The sequence below is a fragment of the Megascapheus bottae genome, chromosome 3 (genome assembly GCF_031878675.1).
Source record: "Megascapheus bottae isolate mThoBot1 chromosome 3, mThoBot2.hap1, whole genome shotgun sequence".
NCBI lineage: Eukaryota > Metazoa > Chordata > Mammalia > Rodentia > Geomyidae > Megascapheus > Megascapheus bottae.
The window spans coordinates 86,138,821-86,158,289 of NC_143511.1; the positions used below are offsets into that span (position 1 = coordinate 86,138,821).

The 19,469-nt window shown below is 58.3% G+C and overlaps 1 protein-coding gene across 1 annotated transcript in view; it reads left to right on the top strand.

Moving 5' to 3' along the window:
• The window catches only part of Hmcn2 (hemicentin 2), a 108,546-nt gene that overhangs the window by 44,690 nt on the left and 44,387 nt on the right, over nt 1–19,469 (top strand). Inside the window, exons 28-47 of the mRNA XM_090329396.1 lie at nt 163–357; nt 453–583; nt 2,088–2,235; nt 2,474–2,600; nt 3,473–3,627; nt 5,853–6,131; nt 7,454–7,732; nt 7,950–8,058; nt 8,149–8,318; nt 9,641–9,795; nt 10,163–10,259; nt 10,824–10,919; nt 11,413–11,589; nt 13,564–13,721; nt 14,757–14,880; nt 16,681–16,856; nt 17,034–17,130; nt 17,219–17,338; nt 17,588–17,749; nt 18,658–18,939. Of these exons, the coding sequence (XP_090185522.1) occupies nt 163–357; nt 453–583; nt 2,088–2,235; nt 2,474–2,600; nt 3,473–3,627; nt 5,853–6,131; nt 7,454–7,732; nt 7,950–8,058; nt 8,149–8,318; nt 9,641–9,795; nt 10,163–10,259; nt 10,824–10,919; nt 11,413–11,589; nt 13,564–13,721; nt 14,757–14,880; nt 16,681–16,856; nt 17,034–17,130; nt 17,219–17,338; nt 17,588–17,749; nt 18,658–18,939 (3,237 nt within the window). The remainder of the gene's footprint in view (nt 1–162; nt 358–452; nt 584–2,087; nt 2,236–2,473; nt 2,601–3,472; nt 3,628–5,852; nt 6,132–7,453; nt 7,733–7,949; nt 8,059–8,148; nt 8,319–9,640; nt 9,796–10,162; nt 10,260–10,823; nt 10,920–11,412; nt 11,590–13,563; nt 13,722–14,756; nt 14,881–16,680; nt 16,857–17,033; nt 17,131–17,218; nt 17,339–17,587; nt 17,750–18,657; nt 18,940–19,469) is intronic.

Genomic DNA, 19,469 nt, shown 5'->3' on the forward strand with positions numbered 1-19,469 from the left:
CCCAGTGGTTCCACTGGTGGCCAAGGCAGATGCCCGGCAGTGCAGTGAGGGAGGCCTGGAGGCCTGCGGGGTCTCCCCAAGTTTGGAATGGGGTTGCAGAGCTGTGCTGGTGGAGCGGGACGCTCTGGACCCTGCAGGCTGATGTGTGGTTCACCCCACCAGGGAGCCCCAAGCCACGGGTGGTGTGGCGGAAGAGCCCGTGGCCGGAGCCCCTGAGCGGGGGCCCAGGGGTGGAGGTGCTGGAGGGAGGAGCCCTGTTCCTGCCCTCCGTGTCCATTTCTGACGGCGGGGACTACGAGTGCCAGGCCACCAGCGAAGCAGGCTCAGCCACCCGGAGAGCCAAGCTGGTGGTGTACGGTAGGAGCCCGGATGGAGGAAGGGACGGCGTGGGGGACCCCGGTGGTGTGGCGCTGAGACGGGGTGGGGCCACTCTGCTTCTCCTTGCTCCCCAGTGCCCCCCAGCATCCGGGAGGACGGGCGCAAGGCCAATGTGTCGGGCATGGTGGGGCAGTCTCTGGCCCTAGAGTGCGACGCCAGCGGCTTCCCAGCCCCCGAGATCCTGTGGCTCAAGGACGGGCAGCCGGTGGGTGGGCATTCTCCTGGGGGGGGGGGAGGAGAGTGGGGAAGGTGGCTGGGGGAGGGGGAGCTGGGGTGGGGGAGGAGAGTGGGGAAGGTGGCTGGGGGAGGGGGAGCTGGGGTGGGGGAGGAGAGTGGGGAAGGGTGGCTGGGGGAGGGGGAGCTGGGTGGGGGAGGAGAGTGGGGAAGGTGGCTGGGGGAGGGGGAGCTGGGTGGGGGAGGAGAGTGGGGAAGGTGGCTGGGGGAGGGGGAGCTGGGTGGGGGAGGAGAGTGGGGAAGGTGGCTGGGGGAGGGGGAGCTAGGGTGGGGGAGGAGAGTGGGGAAGGTGGCAGGGGGAGGGGGAGCTGGGTGGGGGAGGAGAGTGGGGAAGGTGGCTGGGGGAGGGGGAGCTGGGTGGGGGAGGAGAGTGGGGAAGGTGGCTGGGGGAGGGGGAGCTGGGGTGGGGGAGGAGAGTGGGGAAGGGTGGCTGGGGGAGGGGGAGCTGGGTGGGGGAGGAGAGTGGGGAAGGTGGCTGGGGGAGGGGGAGCTGGGTGGGGGAGGAGAGTGGGGAAGGTGGCTGGGGGAGGGGGAGCTGGGTGGGGGAGGAGAGTGGGGAAGGTGGCTGGGGGAGGGGGAGCTAGGGTGGGGGAGGAGAGTGGGGAAGGTGGCAGGGGGAGGGGGAGCTGGGTGGGGGAGGAGAGTGGGGAAGGTGGCTGGGGGAGGGGGAGCTGGGTGGGGGAGGAGAGTGGGGAAGGTGGCTGGGGGAGGGGGAGCTGGGTGGGGGAGGAGAGTGGGGAAGGTGGCTGGGGGAGGGGGAGCTGGGTGGGGGAGGAGAGTGGGGAAGGTGGCAGGGGGAGGGGGAGCTGGGTGGGGGAGGAGAGTGGGGAAGGTGGCTGGGGGAGGGGGAGCTGGGTGGGGGAGGAGAGTGGGGAAGGTGGCTGGGGAGGGGGAGCTGGGTGGGGGAGGAGAGTGGGGAAGGTGGCTGGGGGAGGGGGAGCTAGGGTGGGGGAGGAGAGTGGGGAAGGTGGCTGGGGGAGGGGGAGCTAGGGTGGGGAAGGAGAGTGGGGAAGGTGGCAGGGGGAGGGGGAGCTAGGGTGGGGGAGGAGAGTGGGGAAGGTGGTTGGGGGAGGGGAACTGGGGTGCGGGAGGAGAGTGGGGAAGGTGGCTGGGGGAGGGGGAGCTGAGGTGGGGGAGGAGAGTGGGGAAGGTGGTTGGGGGAAGGGGAGCTGGGGGGGGAGGAGAGTGGGGAAGGTGGCTGGGGGAGGGGAGGGGTTGCTGCAGGGAGACTGCATCAGCACATCCTCTGGTGTGCGTTCCTGGGGTCCTGAGGTGTGGAGGTGAGGCAGGGGTCTCAGGATCCTGGGGTTCGGGGCTCTGCAGGGCTGTGTTTCCACGAGGGGTGTGGGCCACCCCCAGTGGAAATTGCCAGCGCCATTTGGAGTCCGAGGCCCTGGGCTCCTGTCAAGAGGCAGCCCTGGGTCCTCAGTTTCCCCCTGCTGGTGTTCCCCTCCACGTCTGGCTGGTGTGCACAGATCACTGAGGCGGGCGGCCACCGCCCCCTCAACGGGGCCCGGACGCTCCACCTCCCTGCGGTCCAGGAGAGCCATGCCGGCCTCTACTCCTGCCTGGCCAAGAACCGGGCCGGGAGTGCCCAGAGGGACTTTCACCTCCTTGTGCTGGGTGAGTGTGGCTGCGGGAGGGGGCAGGTGTGGGGGGAGAGCACGGCCCCACAGAGGCTGGGCATGGGGATGCACAGTGGTCTCTTGTTACAGAGCCACAAAAGAAACCCAGCCAGAGAGCCCAGGCTGGGGCTGAGCGGGAGAGGAGAGGCCTGTGCTGGCGGAGGTCTGCGCAGGCAAAGGCCCTGTGGCCAGTAGAGATCCCAGACCTGAGCCATTTCTCTCCTCACCTCCCTTAGTTCCTCCTTTGGTGTTGGGAGCTGAGACTGCCCAGGAGGTGCTGGGCTTGGCTGGGGCCACCGTGGAGATGGAATGCCGGGCTTCAGGGGTTCCCACACCCCAGGTGGAGTGGACCAAGGACGGGCAGTGAGTGCCCTTCCCCTGGCCATGTGCAGGGGGGAGGGATGGGATGGAAGGGGGGCCCAGGGAAGCTGGAAGCTCTGGTAGGCGCCCCGGGGCCCGGCAGGTGCCGTTTCCCTCAGCAGGGAGACCACCAGATTCGTTGTTGTTTTTAAAGGAAGGCAGCTAGGCCAGGGCCTGATCCGGCTACTCAGGAGGCTGACATCTAAGGATCGTGGGGTGAAGCCAGCCTGGGAAGGGAAGTCTGTCTGCAAGACTCTAATCCCCAATAAACTACCCCAAACCCAGAAGTGGAGCTGTGGCCCACGTGGTAGAGTGCCAGGCTTGAGGAAGAAAGTTCCAATAGGTGGTTCTGCCCCTCCCCGTCCCCCTTGGCCCTGGCAGCAGGCTTGCTTACCTATCCTGGACTTTTTTTTTCTTTTTTGCTAGTTCAGGGGCTTGAATTCAGAGCCTGGGCACTGTCCTTGACCTTTCCCAAGGCCAGCCCTCTGCATGTGAGCCTCAGCACCACATCCAGTCTTTTCTGTATATGTGGTACTGAGGAATCGAACCCAGGGTTTTGTGCATGCTAGGCAAGCCCTCTACCACTAGGCCGCGCTCCTGACCCTCATCCTGGACATTTTATGTAAATGAGGGCTAAGGACACGTGGCCTTCGGGTCTGACTTCCTTTGCTCCGTTTTGGCGGTCTGTTCGCATGGTAGCAAGTATCACTGTTTTTGACGGCCACATGGGTGGACTGTGGAGCATTTATCTCTTGGTGGACGCTTGGGTTCTTCCACCCTCGGTGGATGTGGATGGCCCAGCAGCCCTTCCACAGCTGCCACTAAGCATGCTGGCCTCCAGCGCTCTGGCCTGATGGGGGCCTGAATCTCCCCAGGCCCATCCTTCCCGGAGACCCTCATGTCCAGCTCCAAGAGGACGGCCAGCTTCTCAGGATTCCCAGCAGTCACCTGGGCCATGAGGGACGGTACCAGTGTGTGGCCTTCAGCCCGGCGGGCCAGCAGGCCAAGGACTTCCAGCTCAGAATCTACAGTGAGCCCAGCCCCACCCCGTGCCACTGCCTGGGAGGGAGGGGATGGGGTGGGGGGATGAGGACCCCGGTCTCTGCGTCACAGCTCTCGCTTCCTGTGCCATGCAGTCAGGACTTTTTATTTTTCATTTTTTGGTGCCAGTACTGGGGCTTGAACTCAGAATTTTACATTGTCTCTTAGCTTTTTCCATTCAAAGCTGGAGCTCTATCACTTGAACCACGTGCAGCTCCACTGCTGGCTTTTTTCTTTTCATTATTTCTTGGAGATGAGTCTCACAGGCTTTCCTGCCCAGGCTGGATTTCAACTACAATCTGCAGATCTCCACTTCCTTGAGTAGCTAGGATTACAGACATGAGCCACTGCCCCTGGCTTACTATTTTTATTTTGATTATTTTAAATTGTTATTATGGAGGTACAAAGGAGTTACAAATATGTAAGTCAGATAATGAGTACATTTCTTTTTTCTTTTTTTCCAGTCCTGGGACTTGAACTCAGAGCCTGAGCACTGTCCTTGGGCTTTCTCAAGGCTAGCGCTCTATCACTTGAGCCACAGCACCACTTTTGGCTTTTTTCTATGTATGTGGTACCAAGGAATTGAACCCGGGTCTTTGTGCATGCTAGGCAAGCACTCTACCACTAGGCCAAACTCCTGGCCCCTACATTTCTTTTTTTTTTTTTTTTCGCCAGTCCTGGGCTTGGGCTCAGGGCCTGAGCACTGTCCTTGGACTTTCTCAAAGCTAGAGCTCTACCACTTGAGCCTCAGCACCACTTCCGGCTTTTTTCTATGTATGTGGTACCGAGGAATTGAACCCGGGTCTTCGTGCATGCTAGGCAAGCACTTTACCACTAGGCCAAACTCCTGGGCCCCCCTACATTTCTTTTTGGACAATATTAGCACTTTATTTTCTCTCTTATTTTACTTTTAGAGACTATCACTTCAGTTCATTGCTTAAGCTGGCTTTAAGTGGGCTACATAGTCCTTGCAATCTGATTCCTGAGCCCCCTGCCTCAGGCTCCTGAGTGGCTGGGATTCCAGAGTACTCACCAGCACCGCTAGTGCATGCTTTCTTTCCACCACTCCCTGTCTTGTTGTTGTTGTTGTTGTTGTTGTTTTGGGGCTTGAACTTTGGGCCCAGGTGCTATCCCTGAGCTCTTCAGCTCAAGACAGGTGCTCTACCACTTGAGCCACATGGCCACTTCTGGTTTTCTAGAGTTAATTGGAGATAAGAGTTTCACAGACTTTGGTGCCCAGGCTGGCTTTGAACGTTGATCCTCCGATCTCAGCCTCCTGAGTAGCTAGGGGTACAGGCTTGAGCCACTGCACCCGACTCAATCCGTGTCTTCACACAGAAGCATCCTATACATTCTTTGGAGGGTGTCAATATTAGGGTTTGAATGCAGGGCCTGGAGCTTGCTGTATACATGCTCTGTGTCCACTTGAACTATACACTCAGCCCTTCACAGCTTAGTTGTTTTTTTCAGACAGACTGCCACATTTTACCTGGCTGGGCTTGGACCAGGATCCCTCTCTTAGGCACTCCAAGTGGGTGGGTTTACAGGCAGGGACCACAGTTCCTAGCTCCCTAGTGAGATGGGGGTCTTGCTAGCTTGTTGCCAAGGCTGGCCTCTCTAGTTGTTTGGGTTACAGGAGTGAGATCCTGTGCCCAGCCTAAAACGTATTTATACCAAGGGCTGTCTCCTCTCTCAGCCAGGGTATTTATCATCCGTGGAAGGAAGTGGGAAAGCTCACAACTGGGGTGTGAGCCCCACCTGCACACACCTGCTTGCTCTGGATGGGAAGAGGGGCAGACAGGGCTGGCTGGATAGGCTGGGGGCGCAGAGACCCCAGGTGGAGCCCTTCCCTGCCCCTGGAGGACACAGCCGTCCCTCAGCCATCCCAGACTCTGCCTACCCAACATCTCAGTGCCAGTGGGAAGGGCCCTGCCCTGAGGCAGCCCTCATCTAGTCCCTCCACAGACAGGGAAACTGAGGCCCAGGGAGGGCATGTGGCCGATCCCAGGCCATCCAGTGAGTTAGAGGCAGAGAGGGGTCCAGAGCTCAAATCTAGGGTCGCTCCCCTGTTCCCCAGCTTTGCTCCTGGCCAAGCATGCCCTGGGCTGGCCAGTGCCCCCTGGAGAGATGTGCTGTGGTCAAGCATGTGATGTCCCTGTGGGGGGGGTGCCAGCAGCCAGGGGGCAGCCGGTGACCAGCACCCCCTGTCTTCAGCACCTCCCACCATCCGGGGCTCGAATGAGACAGGCGAGGTGGCAGTCATGGAGGGCCATGTGGCCAGGCTCCCGTGTGAGGCCCGAGGAGTGCCCACGCCTCACGTCACCTGGTTCAAGGACGGGGTCCCGCTCCCCGCTAGCGCCGAGGCTGTCTACGCCAAGGGTGGGCGGCAGCTGCAGCTGGGCAAGGCCCAGGGCTCTGACGCTGGCCTCTATACCTGCCTGGCCAGCAACCCTGCGGGGGTCACCGAGAAGGCCACCCGGCTAGAGGTTTATGGTGAGTAGCTGTCGCAGCACGGAGAGGTGGGCGTGGGTGGGAGGGACTCTGGGCCAGGGTCGCCTCTGCTTGTCTCCGATGGTCAGCTTCGTTGAGTGGTCAGTGGAAAGCAGGACTTGGCAAGGAGAAGTCTCAGCTCTCCAAGTGAATGGAAATGGGCTGGGGGCGGTGCCAGGGCCCAGAGCTGCCCCAGAGGCCGTGAGGCTCTGGTAATTAACTATGTGGAGTTGATGACTTCCTGAGAGCGGATCCCAGTGGCCCTTGTTGCCAGGCCCAGTAGTGATAGGTTGCTGAAAGGACCTTAGTGTCCCCAGAGGGTAGAAGCGCTTGCTGGGGGTATAGGGCTGGGTCCCACCCTGGGGACCTGCTGCCAGTACCTCAGTGTGTGTTTCCCCAGAAAATAGGTGCAAAGCTACAGGGGAATGGCTGGGACACTGTGTCAGCCAGGATGGAGTCATCTGGCCTCTCTGTGCGTGTGTGTGTGTGTGTGTGTGTGTGTGTGTGTGTTAGTCCTGGTCCTGGGGCTTGAACTCAGGGTCTAGGCATTGTCCCTTTACCACTTGAGCTACAGCTCTACTTCTGGTGGCTTTTTGGGTGCTTAATTGAAGAGAAGAGTTTCACAGACTTTCCTGTCCAGGCTGGCTTCAAATCATGATCCTCAGATCTCAGCCTCCTGAGTCTCGAGGGTTAGAGGTGTGAGTCACGGGTGCCCAGTTCATCTGGCCTCCAGTGATGATGTGGCTTGAGGATTCTAGCCCCTCAGGTGCTCAGGGCTTGGGTGCTGGAGCCCAGGAAGGAGGGCTGCGTGAGCGTCTGTGGTGGTCTTTTGGGATCTGAGCTCCCTGGAAAAAGCATGGAAACTGTTTATTGCCATTTTAAAGAACCTGGGGATGTACAGAAGGTTAAAAGGCACCTTGAACCCCAGTCTCTGCCTATCCCGTGTCCCTCCCACCCAGAGCCCTTGAAGCTTCCTGGCTGCGGTGGGCAGTGGGCACAGTGTGAAACCAGCCTTGAATTAAAAAAAAGCTCGGAGCAGCGCCTGGGGCCCTGAGTTTTGTACCCAGTGTTGGCACCCAAAAAGTTTGTTCTTGATGACAATAAGATCCAACTCCAGTTCCTGAAAGCCACGCCGTCTCAACTCAGCGTCCCAGCCATCTGCTGGGCTGCGAGCTGCTCACCATGAGTTTTCTAGAATCTTCTAGCCAGCCACTGGGACAGGCACCCAAGAGGAGGCGGACAGGGTCTGAGCCGGGGCACAGCAGAGGCAGGAGAGCATTCCTGTGGGTCGCAGGGTCCCTGAGCCTCCGCTGCCTCTTCCCCAGTCCCACCCACCATCGAGGGCGCTAGTGGAGGTCCGTATGCGGTGCAGGCTGTGGCTGGGAGGCCGGTAGCACTGGAGTGTGTGGCCAGAGGCCACCCAGCGCCCACCCTGTCCTGGCAGCATGAGGGGCTGCCGGTGACACAGAGCAATGGAACGTGGCTGGAGGCGGAGGGCGTGCTGCGGCTGGACCTCCCCGGGGAGGCGTCCGGGGGCCTGTACAGCTGCGTGGCCAGCAGTGCCGCCGGCGAGGCTGTGCTGGAGTACAGCCTGGATGTGCAAGGTGAGCTGGCCCATCACGGCCACCGAGCTCACCGGGTCGGGTCACCACGGATAGAGGGCCGAGCGCGGGGGAGGGGGGGCTGAGCCTATGGGGACTCCAGAGGGCCTCCTGGCCTACCTTGAGGTGACTCTGAAAGGCCCCTAGGGGGAGACTTGGAGGGCAAGATGGGGCAGGGGTTTGCTCGGTTCCGGCACCTAGCGTCATGCCCCTCTCTCAGTGCCCCCGCAGCTCCTGGTGGCCGAAGGCGTGGGCCAAGTGACCGCCGTCGCTGGAGAGTCGCTGGATCTGCCCTGCCAGGCCTCAGGCTCCCCGATGCCCAGCGTCCAGTACGTAGGGGACTGGGCAGGCAGAGCCCCGGCTCTGTGGGCCTCGGTGGAGAAGGCTGACCCCTTCCCTCCCCTCCCTGCCCACCTTAGGTGGCTGCAGAATGGCCGCCCGGCCGAGGAGCTGGCCGGGGTGCAGGTGAGCCCACAGGGGACCACGCTACACATCAGCCACGTGGAGCTGAGCCACGCAGGCCTGTTTGCCTGCCAGGCCACCAATGAAGCAGGCACTGCTGGGGCTGAAGTGGAGTTGACGGTGCACGGTGAGCGGGTACTGGGGCTCTGCCTGGGGGGAGCCTGGATCGGGGGTGGCCGCCTGGAGGTGTGGGGGAGGAGGTCCAGTCTCCCCGAAGATGTGAACTTGTCTGTCCAACCCTGGCCCTGCCCCCCCGCCCCCCTTCTCCGCTTGTAGCTCCCCTCAGCTCTCTTTTGCCAGTCCTGGGGCATGAACTCAGGGCCTAGGCACTGTCTCCTGAGCCTTTTTGGGTGTGTATGTGTATGTGTGGGGGTGTCATGAGGCTTGAACTTGGCCTGGGTGCTGTCCCTGAGCTCTTCAGCTCAAGGCTACCACCCTACCCTTGAGCCAAGCCCCACTTGCTGGTTTCTAGAGATTCATTGGAGATAAGAGTCTCAGGTCCTTTTGTGCTCAGGCTGGCTTTGAACCCTGATCCTCCGATCTCAGCCTCCTGAGTAGCTACGATGATAGGTATGAGCTACCACACCCAGCTTGTCCTGGGCTTTTTTTTTTTGGTTTGCCAGTCCTGGGACACTGGGCACTGTCCTTGGGCTTTCCTCAAGGCAAGCACTCTACCACTGGGCCACACTCCTGGCCCTTAAGTCTGTTCTGAAACACCCTTTCTTCCAGGAAGCCTTCCTGGACTTCTGTGTTTTCTTTTTTGTTTTGTTTTGTTTTGTCCGTCTTGGGACTTGAACTCAGCCTGGAGCTCTGTCCCTGGACTCTTCAGCTCAAGGCTAGCCCTCTACCACAGCGCCATTTCCACCTCCTGTGTGTTTTACGTGTACCTCCCATCTTCTCATAGCCTATCTGTGTGGTCATGTAGCTTTGCTTCCTGCCCCTTCAGCTCTAGGAAGACAGCATGGTGGCCACTTTTCTCTGGGGTATCTAGCAACCTACCACAGTTCTGTGCACACAATAGATGCCTGGCACACACACAGACTCATACGGGTGGTTGGGTGAATTAGCGGATCAGTGAATGGAGGGATGGTTGATTGGATGGAGGATGGATGGATGGATACACGGCCAGGGGATGAATAGATGGTTACTGTTTTGATGGATGGGTGGTAGATGGATAGGTGGATGAATAGGTAGGTGAGGAGTGGATTGAAGGATGGGTACATGGATGGATGGATGGGTGGGTGGGTGGGCGGGAGATGAGTTGATTGGTGGATGCAGAGGAGTGGGTGGAAGAACTTTAAAGGGAAAGAGCTGCTATGCTGATTCCCGGTCCAGATCTCCTTCCCCCACCCAGGTGTTAGGAGGAAGACAGGGCAGATAGAGGCCAGCTCTTCACCATTAGAGAGGCGCTAGGGCCCCGGTGACCGGCTCCTTCCCGACTCCCTACAGAGCCCCCGTCCGTGCACATCGTCGGTGGGGAGAAGATCACCGCCCCGTTCCTGCAGCCTGTGGCCCTCCAGTGTGTGGGGGCTGGCACGCCTCCCCCCAGCCTCCGCTGGTGGAAGGATGGGGTGGCCCTGGCCACCTCAGGGGGCCACCTCCAGGTACGTTCAGGGGCAGCGGGCACAAGCAGAGGAGCTGTTCTGGGGTCCTGGAGACCTTGGGCAAGCTTTGGCAGTGGAGGCAGGAAGGGCCAGGTCCTCGCAGCCTGGGCATGCGTGGGGGACCCTGGACACTGGGCCTGGAAGAGGAGGGGCCCTCATCTGGCTTCAGGTTCCAGGGCCGTGGGATAGGGTCTGGTAGATGCCTCGGCTGTCGGGGAAGACACAGGACAGAGATCTGAGGACCACCTCAGATCTGGGCACGCAGCCCATCGCCTCCTCCCACAGCTGCCCCTGGGCTCACTCCCATGTCCCATCTTTGCTGTCTGTCCCCCTGTCTTGGACACTGTGACCTCCCCCCCACCCCCAGATTGAGAAAGCAAATCTGAGAGACGAAGGCATCTACACCTGTGCTGCCTCCAGCCTGGCTGGGGAGAGCAAGAAGGACGTGGCACTGAAGGTCCTGGGTGAGGATGCCGTGCCAGCCTGGCCCCGCTCTGGGGGGTGGGTGATCCTGCAACCCAGCTTCGGTGGGAGGAGGAGGTTTTGAGGTTACCATGGTGCACGTGTGTTAAAATGAAAGCCTTCACAAGTGTCTGTGACAGCCCCTGCCCTCCCCCACAGGGAGAGGTCCTGGGTCCCTTGCTGTCCCTTTCCACGGGCACTAGGCCCTGCCCTGGTCACACTCAGTGGCTGTGAGGGATTCTGGCAGGCGGAGCGATAAGGAACATGGGTGTGACCCTCAGGGACATGGCTCTCTTCCCCGTGGCCGTGGGGGACAGAGGTGTGACCCGTTGCTCTTTGCTCTTGGTCTTATTCTGTGCACATGCGCAAGACTGGGTCCAGGACTTGTTCCTGGCTTGTACCGTGTGCATGCGTGGGCCTCTAGGTCCCAGAACATGAGTTTTGTGGAACCCCATCACCAGGACCCTTTGGGAAACAGGGGCCAGGGGAGCCCCAGGGAGGCTGGGATGAGAGGTACCCAGGCTTCCCATCCACCAAACAGACTCTCTCCTTGTCTCCCCCTCCAGTGCCCCCCAACATTGAGCCAGGACCAGTCAACAAGGCTGTGCTGCAGAATGCCTCAGTGACCTTAGAGTGCCTGGCTTCTGGTGTACCCCCTCCTGGTAAAAGCTCCTCTACTTGGCCGAACCCCCCTCCTGCTGTCCCCAATTCCCATTGAGTAAGGCCAGCAAGGGCCTGGCCACACACCTCTGTGGTCACATGGGGACCAGGCAGCCCCTGGCCTGTGTCCCCTGTGTTGGATTATGAAGGACCTAGGAAGAAGGCCCCGCTGCTCTCACAGGAACAGGCGCCCCTGGGATGCTCCTCCCATAGTGTCCCACCAAGTTCCAGGGGACATTTGGGGGGTAAGGGCCCCTGACTACAGGCGGGCCTGCTGTGTGTGGGGAGCACGGTCTCCCCAGAGCCACCCTGTGCCAAGTCTCAGGTGGAGGCAGGAGAGGGCCTGACACAGGCCTGCCTCACCCTAATCCGGCCACCTCAGCCTGTTTGGGTCGTCAGGCGGCATGCTCTTCCTCAACACTCTGGCTTTCTCTGGGCAGCTTCCTTGAATGCCCTTGTGCCGGCAGGTCTCCCCAGTTCTCTCCTCTTCCCCAGATATCGCCTGGTTCAAGGGCCGCCAGCCTGCTGCTGCCAGGATGGGGCTGGCAGTGTCTGCTGATGGCAGAGTCCTGCACATTGAGCGTGCCCAGCTGGCAGATGCTGGGAGCTACCGCTGTGTGGCATCCAATGTGGCGGGCAGCACAGAGCTGCAGTACGGCCTGCGGGTCAATGGTGAGCTGTCCTGGGACTACAGAGGCCTTTTCCACCCAAACATTGTCTTGCCTTCCATTTGTCACTCTTACTCATCTGTCCGTTTCCCACTTTTCTAGCCATCCATCCATCCACCCATCCATCCATCCATCCATCCATCCATCCATCCATCTGCTCATCCATCTATCCATCCATCCATCCATCCATCCATCCATCCATCTGCTCATCCATCTATCCATCCATCCATCCATCCATCCATCCATCCATCCATCCATCTGCTCATCCATCTATCCATCCATCCATCCATCCATCCATCCATCCATCCATCCATCCATCCGCTCATCCATCTATCCATCCATCCATCCATCCATCCATCCATCCATCCATCCATCTGCTCATCCATCTATCCATCCATCCATCCATCCATCCATCCACTCATCCATCTATCCATCCATCCATCCATCCATCTGCTCATCCATCTATCCATCCATCCATCCATCTGCTCATCCATCTATCCATCCATCCATCCATCCATCCACCCATCCGCTCATCCATCTACCCATCCATCCATCCATCCGCTCATCCATCTATCCATCCATCCATTCATCCATCCATCCATCCATCCATCCATCCGTCTGCTCATCCATCTATCCATCCATCCATCCATTCATCCATCCATCTATCCACACATCCATTCACTACCCACCACCCATCTATCCACTATCCACCCCATCTGTCCATCTCTTCATCTCTCCACCCATTTACTCATCCATGTAGCTACTCATAATTGATTCATCCATCCATCCACCCATCTATACATCCATCCATGTCTACTGACAATCTCCACCCATCCTTTTGCCACCTATCTATCGATTTTTCTGTCCACCGATCATCTCTCCATCATCCACCACTATCTACCCATCTATTTATCTACCCACATTCTCACCCATCTCTCTTGTCTACTCAGCCTCCATATGCCTGCTTCACACCCATCCGTTCATCTACTCATGCATCTATCCATCTACTATTCACCACCCATCTAGTCAGCTATTTGTTGTCCGCCCCCCCAGCCCTCCAGTCATCCTTCCATTCATTCATGCACCTGCCCATCGATGGGTTCAACTGACTTATCCCAAATAACTCTCTGTTCTTGTACCATCTAACTTTCATGCACATATTCCTTCCTCTATCCATTTTCTTTTTTTAATTAATTTTTTTTATTGTCAGGGTAATGTATAGAGGGGTTGCAGTTACATTCACCAGGTACTAAGTGCATTCCTTCTCACACATCCTCTATCCATTTCCTAACTGACCACATCTTTGTGCTTGTGCTCTGGGAATGACACTGGCACTGAAGCCCTGAATAGGAAAACTCCAGGGGCGTCCAGTCTGGTGACAGATCCAGGAATCAACCATTGCTCATTGCCTAATTGTGGCAGGAGATAATAAAGTTGCTGACAGTGAGGTACCTAGACAGAGACGTGCAAGGCTCCAGGCCACAGAAACCGGGGATTAGAGAAACTGAGAGACTGGGGAGCCTGTGAAGTACAGAATAAGAGAAGGGTCCAGGGTGGTGCTGGTGGCCCTCTGGAGCCTTGAAGCCGGAGGACAGGAGGTAGCAGGGAAAGGTGCCAGGGGCCCTGCAGCTATGATGGAATCTTCTAGCATTTTTTGCCCAGGAGGGACTCCCTGCAAGACAGTTTCATCTGAGACCCCAGAGTGGGGAGGGGGTCTTTGGCTTTTGCCCCCACAGCCTCCATGATAGATGCCTGCCACTGGCCCAAGGCCCATGCAGGCTGCGTCTGTGCCAGCTGAGGTGATGACCTCCCTTTCCTGAGCCCCAGTTTCCAATCAGTAGAAGCCTTTAGCCTCTAGCTCTACGGGGAACTGAGGTATGGCTGCCTGGGTCCCCATAGCTGGCCTAGGCTCCTGGAGAGCTCACCGGTCACCCAACAAGGGGCTCAACTTGTATCCTGTGCCCCCCTCACCCTGCAGTGCCACCCCGAATCACACTGCCTCCCAGCCTGCCTGGCCCAGTCCTACTTGGCGCTCCTGTCCGGCTGACCTGTAATGCCACCGGCGCCCCCAGCCCCACGCTAGTGTGGCTGAAGGATGGAAACCCTGTGTCTGCCGTGGGGACTCTGGGGCTGCAGGTCAGTTGGGCTGGGAGGCTGGCTCGCTGTGCTGGGGTCTCCCGCGTGTCCTGGGAGCAGAGGGTGGGTGGAGGGGCCCCCTGCCCACAGATGTATCACACAATGGAGCTGCGGCTCAAGTCGTCAAGTGCCAGCTGTGAACACAAAAGCTCAGGAGCAGCAACCAGCCTCTGAGTCCAAACCTAGGACCAGCACTGGGGGAGAGGAGAGAGCGGAGAGGGGAGGGGGAGAGGGAGAATGCATTCCGCAGATGGCAACTGAAGTTTTCTTTGTGGCTGCATTAATTGAATGCAAAATAAATAGGTGCAGTTGGGCACGGTGGCTCATGTCTGTTGTCCTAGCTACTCAAGAGGCTGAGATCTGAGGATCACAGTTCAAAGCCAGCCCGGGTACCAAAAAAAGAAACCAAGAGACTCTTACCTCCAATTTTGCGCTGTGGCTCCAGGAAGAGAAGGTAGCTTTGAGCTGAAGCGCTCAGGGACAGCACCCAGGCCCAGAGTTCAAGCCCCATGATCCACAAATAAATAAATAAACAAGTGCAATCAATTTCAGTATATTAACCGAACGATGAATCTACTGTTTCTAATGTAGTGTATCATAGGAGCAATATAAGCATCATGAATAAGGCTTCTTTGTTTCTTTCCTTCTTTTGTTTGGTGCCAGTTCTGGGGCTTGAACTCAGGACCTGAGTGCTGTCCCTGAGTTTTTTTGCTCAAGACTAGCACACTTGCATCCACTTGCAGCTTTTGGTGGTTCATTGGACTTTGAACCACAATCCTCAGACTCCCTAGGGCTAGGGTTGCAGGTGTGAGGCATCAGACCCGGCTTTGTCCTTTTCCCAGGAACATTGAGCTCTGTTGGGAATTTTGCGCTTGCCGCCTCTCTTACATCGTGCTGACCACATGGAACCCATGGCACCATGCTCTCTCCCTGGCATCTGGGGTGCTGCGTGGCACTCTGCAGGTCCTGGTCAGGCCTTCTGGCCTAGTCGCTGATGTTCTTCCTCATCTCTCGGGGCCTCTGTGTGCCCCCCAGGTCTTCCCCGGGGGCCGGGTCCTCGCATTGGCCAGTGCCCAGGCATCCGACGCGGGCAGCTACTCCTGCGTGGCTGTGAGCGCCGTGGGCGAGGACCGCAGGGACGTCATCCTGCTGGTGCACAGTGAGTCGACCCCACCCGATCCAGGGCTGCCTCCCTGCAGGGCTGGCGGGCCCTGAGCTGTTCCTGGAGCTGCAGCGGGCAGGCAGGGGTGGGCATGCCCAGGAGCCCTGCTAGCTCATGCCAGCAGGACAATCTGCCATGTTCTGGTGATAGCGTGACCTTGGGATTCAATCAGGCCTCCATGACCTTGCGCTGAATGCTTGGCTCTAGTGTAATTGGGGACAAAAGAGTCCCCACCGTCAGATTGCCTGGAGAGTCACTGCGCTGGCTCAGCACACCTGGAAGGTTGCTAGCGTTGTTAATTCCTCCAGTGGACTTCTAGTGTGTATGTGATGGTGGTGGTGGTTCTGGGATTTGAACTCAGGCTGTGGCACTGTCACTGAGTTCTTTTTTTTTTTTTTTGGCATCCTACTACTTGAGCCACAGCTCCACTTTTGTCTCTTTTAGTGTTTCATTGGAGATTAGAATCTCAGACTTCCGTGGCTTTGAATCTCTACCCTCAGATCTCAGCCTCCTGAGTAGCTGGGATTACAGGAGTGAGCCACCCGTGCAGGGCTCCCCCCCCTGGATTTTTATGGGGATGTAGAAGAGTCCTGGGAAGTGCCCTGGGGATGAGGACACATTCGCCTTGGACACATTTTCTCTTTCGTGGAGGCAGCAGTCCCATGAGGCAGGGGCTTCCTTTACCCCCATTCTACAGATGAGGAACTAAGCCCAGGGTGGTTCAACACCATCTGTGTGGCTGTTCCACCGTGGTGAGCGATTGATGGAGCTCTGACCCCAGACCCCGTGTCCTCAACCCCGAAGTTCCACCAATGACTTTTACACGGAGACAAAAGCGATTCACAGGCTTGCCTTTAAATTGTAGATATATAGATAAATCGACATGCGTATATGTATGTTATATATATGTTATATTTACATGCGTGTGTATTACTGAGACTTTTTAAAATTTAGAGTCATTGTTTTTGTTTCTTTATAGTCAGGATAATGTACATTTGTCAGGTAGTAGGTGCATTGCTTCTCACACATTGATACCCCCTCAAATTTAGAGTCATTGCTGACCACCATAGACTCAGAGACAGTTCTGAGAAGTAGCAGAAGCCAGGCGTCTGGGGTCCCCCCTACTCCAGAGGCTGATAACCTGCGAACTGAAATTCGAAGCCAGCCAGACTCTTGTCTCCAATTAACCAGCACCAAAACTAAACAAAAATCTGGAAGTGGAGAAAGGGGTGGGGGAGGGAAGGAGGGAAAGGGGAAGAGAGGGAGGGAGGGAAGAAGAGAGAGAGAGGCTCATGCCTGTAATCTTAGCTACTCAGGAGGCTGAGATCTGAGGATCATAGTTCAAAGCTAGTCCAGGCAGGAAAGTACGTGAGACTCTTATCTGCTATTAACCACCAGGAAGCTGGAAATGGTGCTGTGGCTCAAGGGGTAAAGCGGTAGCCTTGAGCTGAAGCGCTCAGGGACAGTGCCCAGGCCCACAACAACGACATCAACAAAGGAGGGAGGGAGGAAGGGAGGGAAAAGGAAGAAATCTGGAGAGTCCTGCATCTGTCATTATCGCTGGGTCCCCAGGACACAGCTCTGTTTGTCTCTCCCTTAGAGCTGGCTGGTGAGGTGGTGCAGGGTAAAGGGAGGAGGGAGGCCGGGGCTGGAGGCTGGGGACAGCCTCATCCCCACTCTGGCTCCGTCCATGGGGGCTTGCTCCTGTCAGCAGGGCATGGCTGTGGGCAGCCCTGGTGAAAGCCTGCCCTGCCCACTCCACCCGCACACTGAGAATGCCCTCCCCCTCCTGCACAGTGCCCCCCAGCATCCTCGGAGAAGAGGTGAACGTGTCCGTTGTGGCTAACCAGTCAGTGGCCCTGGAGTGCCAGAGCCACGCTGTGCCCCCTCCCGTGCTGAGCTGGCGGAAGGACGGGAGGCCCCTGCAGCCTCGGCCCGGCGTCCAGCTCTCCCGAGACCAGGCCCTGCTAGAGGTTCGAGGCCACCCTGCTGAGTGACCCAGGCTCCATCTAGAGGGAGGCCCGTGGGACATCTCCCCACTTCTCACCAGGGGCTCAGCGGGGTTAGATGAGGGGCAGTGGTGCCATGCACCGTCCGGGGCGACGCCAGCTCTGCTCCCTGGCTGACAGATCATCCTCATTCACCGCCAGGTGAGCAGGGCAGAGCTGGGGGACGCCGGTCTCTACACATGTGAGGCTCTGAACCAGGCCGGCCGCTCCGAGAAACACTTCCACCTGAATGTCTGGGGTGAGGCTGGGCCCCTGAATCCTGGGGAGGGGAGCTGGACTCCAGCACACAGTGCTCTGAACACAGCCTCACCCTTGCTCTGCCTCAGTGCCCCCAAAATTCCCGGAGAGGGAGACACCCACACTGACCGTGAGTGAGGGCTACCCCGCCAGGCTGACCTGCGACTGCCAGGGGGTCCCCTTCCCCAACATCTCCTGGAGAAAGGACGGTAGGATGCTGCCCCCCCTACCACCACACTGCCCAGTACTTCAGGGCTGCCCTGCCCCCACAGGGCCGGGGGAGGGGAGCTCAGACCTGGGGATCCCACTAGGGCTTCAACCTCCTGGCCTTGCTTCAGAGGCCTCCACCAGGAAGCCTCCCTGGTCCCAGGAGGTCAGGGCCCATCTGTATGGTCACCACCTGCCTCCCCCATGAGTCGGCGCTCCATGCCCTGGATGGGGCTTTTCTCTCTTCCCAGGTCAGCCCCTGCCCCGGGAGGGGTCCGGCCTGGAGCCTGTGCTGGCCGTGGGGCGGATGCTGTACGTGGAACAGACGCGGCTGGCCCACGAAGGGACGTACACCTGCGAATGCAGAAACGCGGCGGGGACAGGTCGGGAGGACCAGAAGCTGGAAGTTCTGGGTGAGCTGGGGCCCGGGAGGACTGCTCAGGGTCAGAGGCTGCAGAGTTGGCTCTTCTTGCCTCTCCCGGCCACACGCCTCAGCTCCCAGCCTGCACACAGGGACAGCAGGCTCCGGCCGCCCTCCTCCCGCAGCTCCAAGGAAGAACTCGTACCTTGCTCTGTTGAAAATGTGAAGGCGGTGTCAGTTTATGCCGAAGCTCCTCCACATCATAGAATCCTAGCTTCCCCGTGCCTTTCCAGAGGTTAAACACGGTGGCCTCATCCAAATCAGGCTAGAACACAAATCCCAGAAAAGCAGCAGGCACTGGTTAGGAGAGACCCCCCCAGAGTGGCCCCCTGACCAGTCCCGGCAGCCATGTCAGCTCTCAGAAGCCTGTTTTCTTTCTTGTTAGAGGGAGGGGAGAATACCTTTTGGTGCGCTCTCTCTCTCTCTCTCTCTCTCTCTCTCTCTCTCTCTCTCTCTCTCTCTCTCTTCTTTTTAAAGTTAATTGGAGATAATCATCTCTTGAATTTGTCTGCCCTGGCTGGTTTTGAACTTCAGTCTTCAGATGTCAACCTTCTGAGTAGCTACAATTATAGGTGTGAGCCACCAGCTCTAGCTAAGCCTATGGTTTTGAGGAAGAAAGGATACACAAAGCTGGAAGAGAAAGCTGGGGGCAGCTCCCCAAGAGCAGGTCTGCCTGGACTCCCAGGGTTCGAGAGAGGAGGCCAGGATTGTGCTCTGCTCTTATTGTAGGGAGACAGAGGCACAGAGAAGATGAGGTTACCTGACTGAGGTCACGGCCAGTGAGAGCAAGGGAGAACCTGGGTCTGCGTGGTGGCGTGGCCCTTCCAGTGCCTGCGCTGGCTAGTACTTGCTTCTGGTGGCCCCAGCTGCTTTCCCTAACGTGCTTCTCACCCACCCCAGTTCCTCCTCAGATTGCTGGCACTGGGGAGCCCTCTATGCAACTCTCTGTGGCCCAAGATGGGGAGGCCATCCTAGAATGCAATGCCACAGGAAGGCCCCTGCCCACAGTGGCATGGGAGAAGGATGGCCGCCCCGTGAAGACGGAGCCTGGCCTGTGGGTGAGGAACCAGGGCCAGAGCCTACATGTGGAACGTGCACAAACGACCCACGCTGGACACTACCTCTGCGTGACTGAGAACGTGGCTGGCAGAGCTGAGAGAAGGTTCAAGCTCTCTGTGCTGGGTGAGAATCTGACGCTGGGGCTGGGGGCAGAGGTGGCTCAATTGCCAGGCACCATCTTCAGGCCGCAGTCCTGGGACCCCTGTGCTTCCCGGAGTCAGGTTGAAGATGAGAGCTGCTGTTGGGGTCACCACTAACACAGATCTCCAGATTGAATAGCCCTGATTCTCCCCAGCCCGCTCCCTCCTCTCCTCCTCCCTCCTTTCCCCTCCCTCCCACTCTATTTTCCTTCCTTCCTTCACTTTTCTTCTTTCTTGGCTTCCTCCCTCCTTTGTTTCCACCCTCCTGCCTCCCTTTTTCCCTCTCCTCCATCCTCTCTGGCCTTTCCCTCTTTCCTCTCTTCCACATCTACTGGTCCTGGAAGCCCGCTTCTGCATGGTCGGGTGATGTGGTGTGAGATTATCAGTGTTGGAAAGATCGGGGAATATCCGCACGCTGTGGAAGGAAGTCAGGGCCGCTTCCCAGAGGAGCAGCCTTGGGGCTGCTTAGGAATTTGGGGCTGGTCTGGGAGGCTGGAACAACACCCCCTCCCC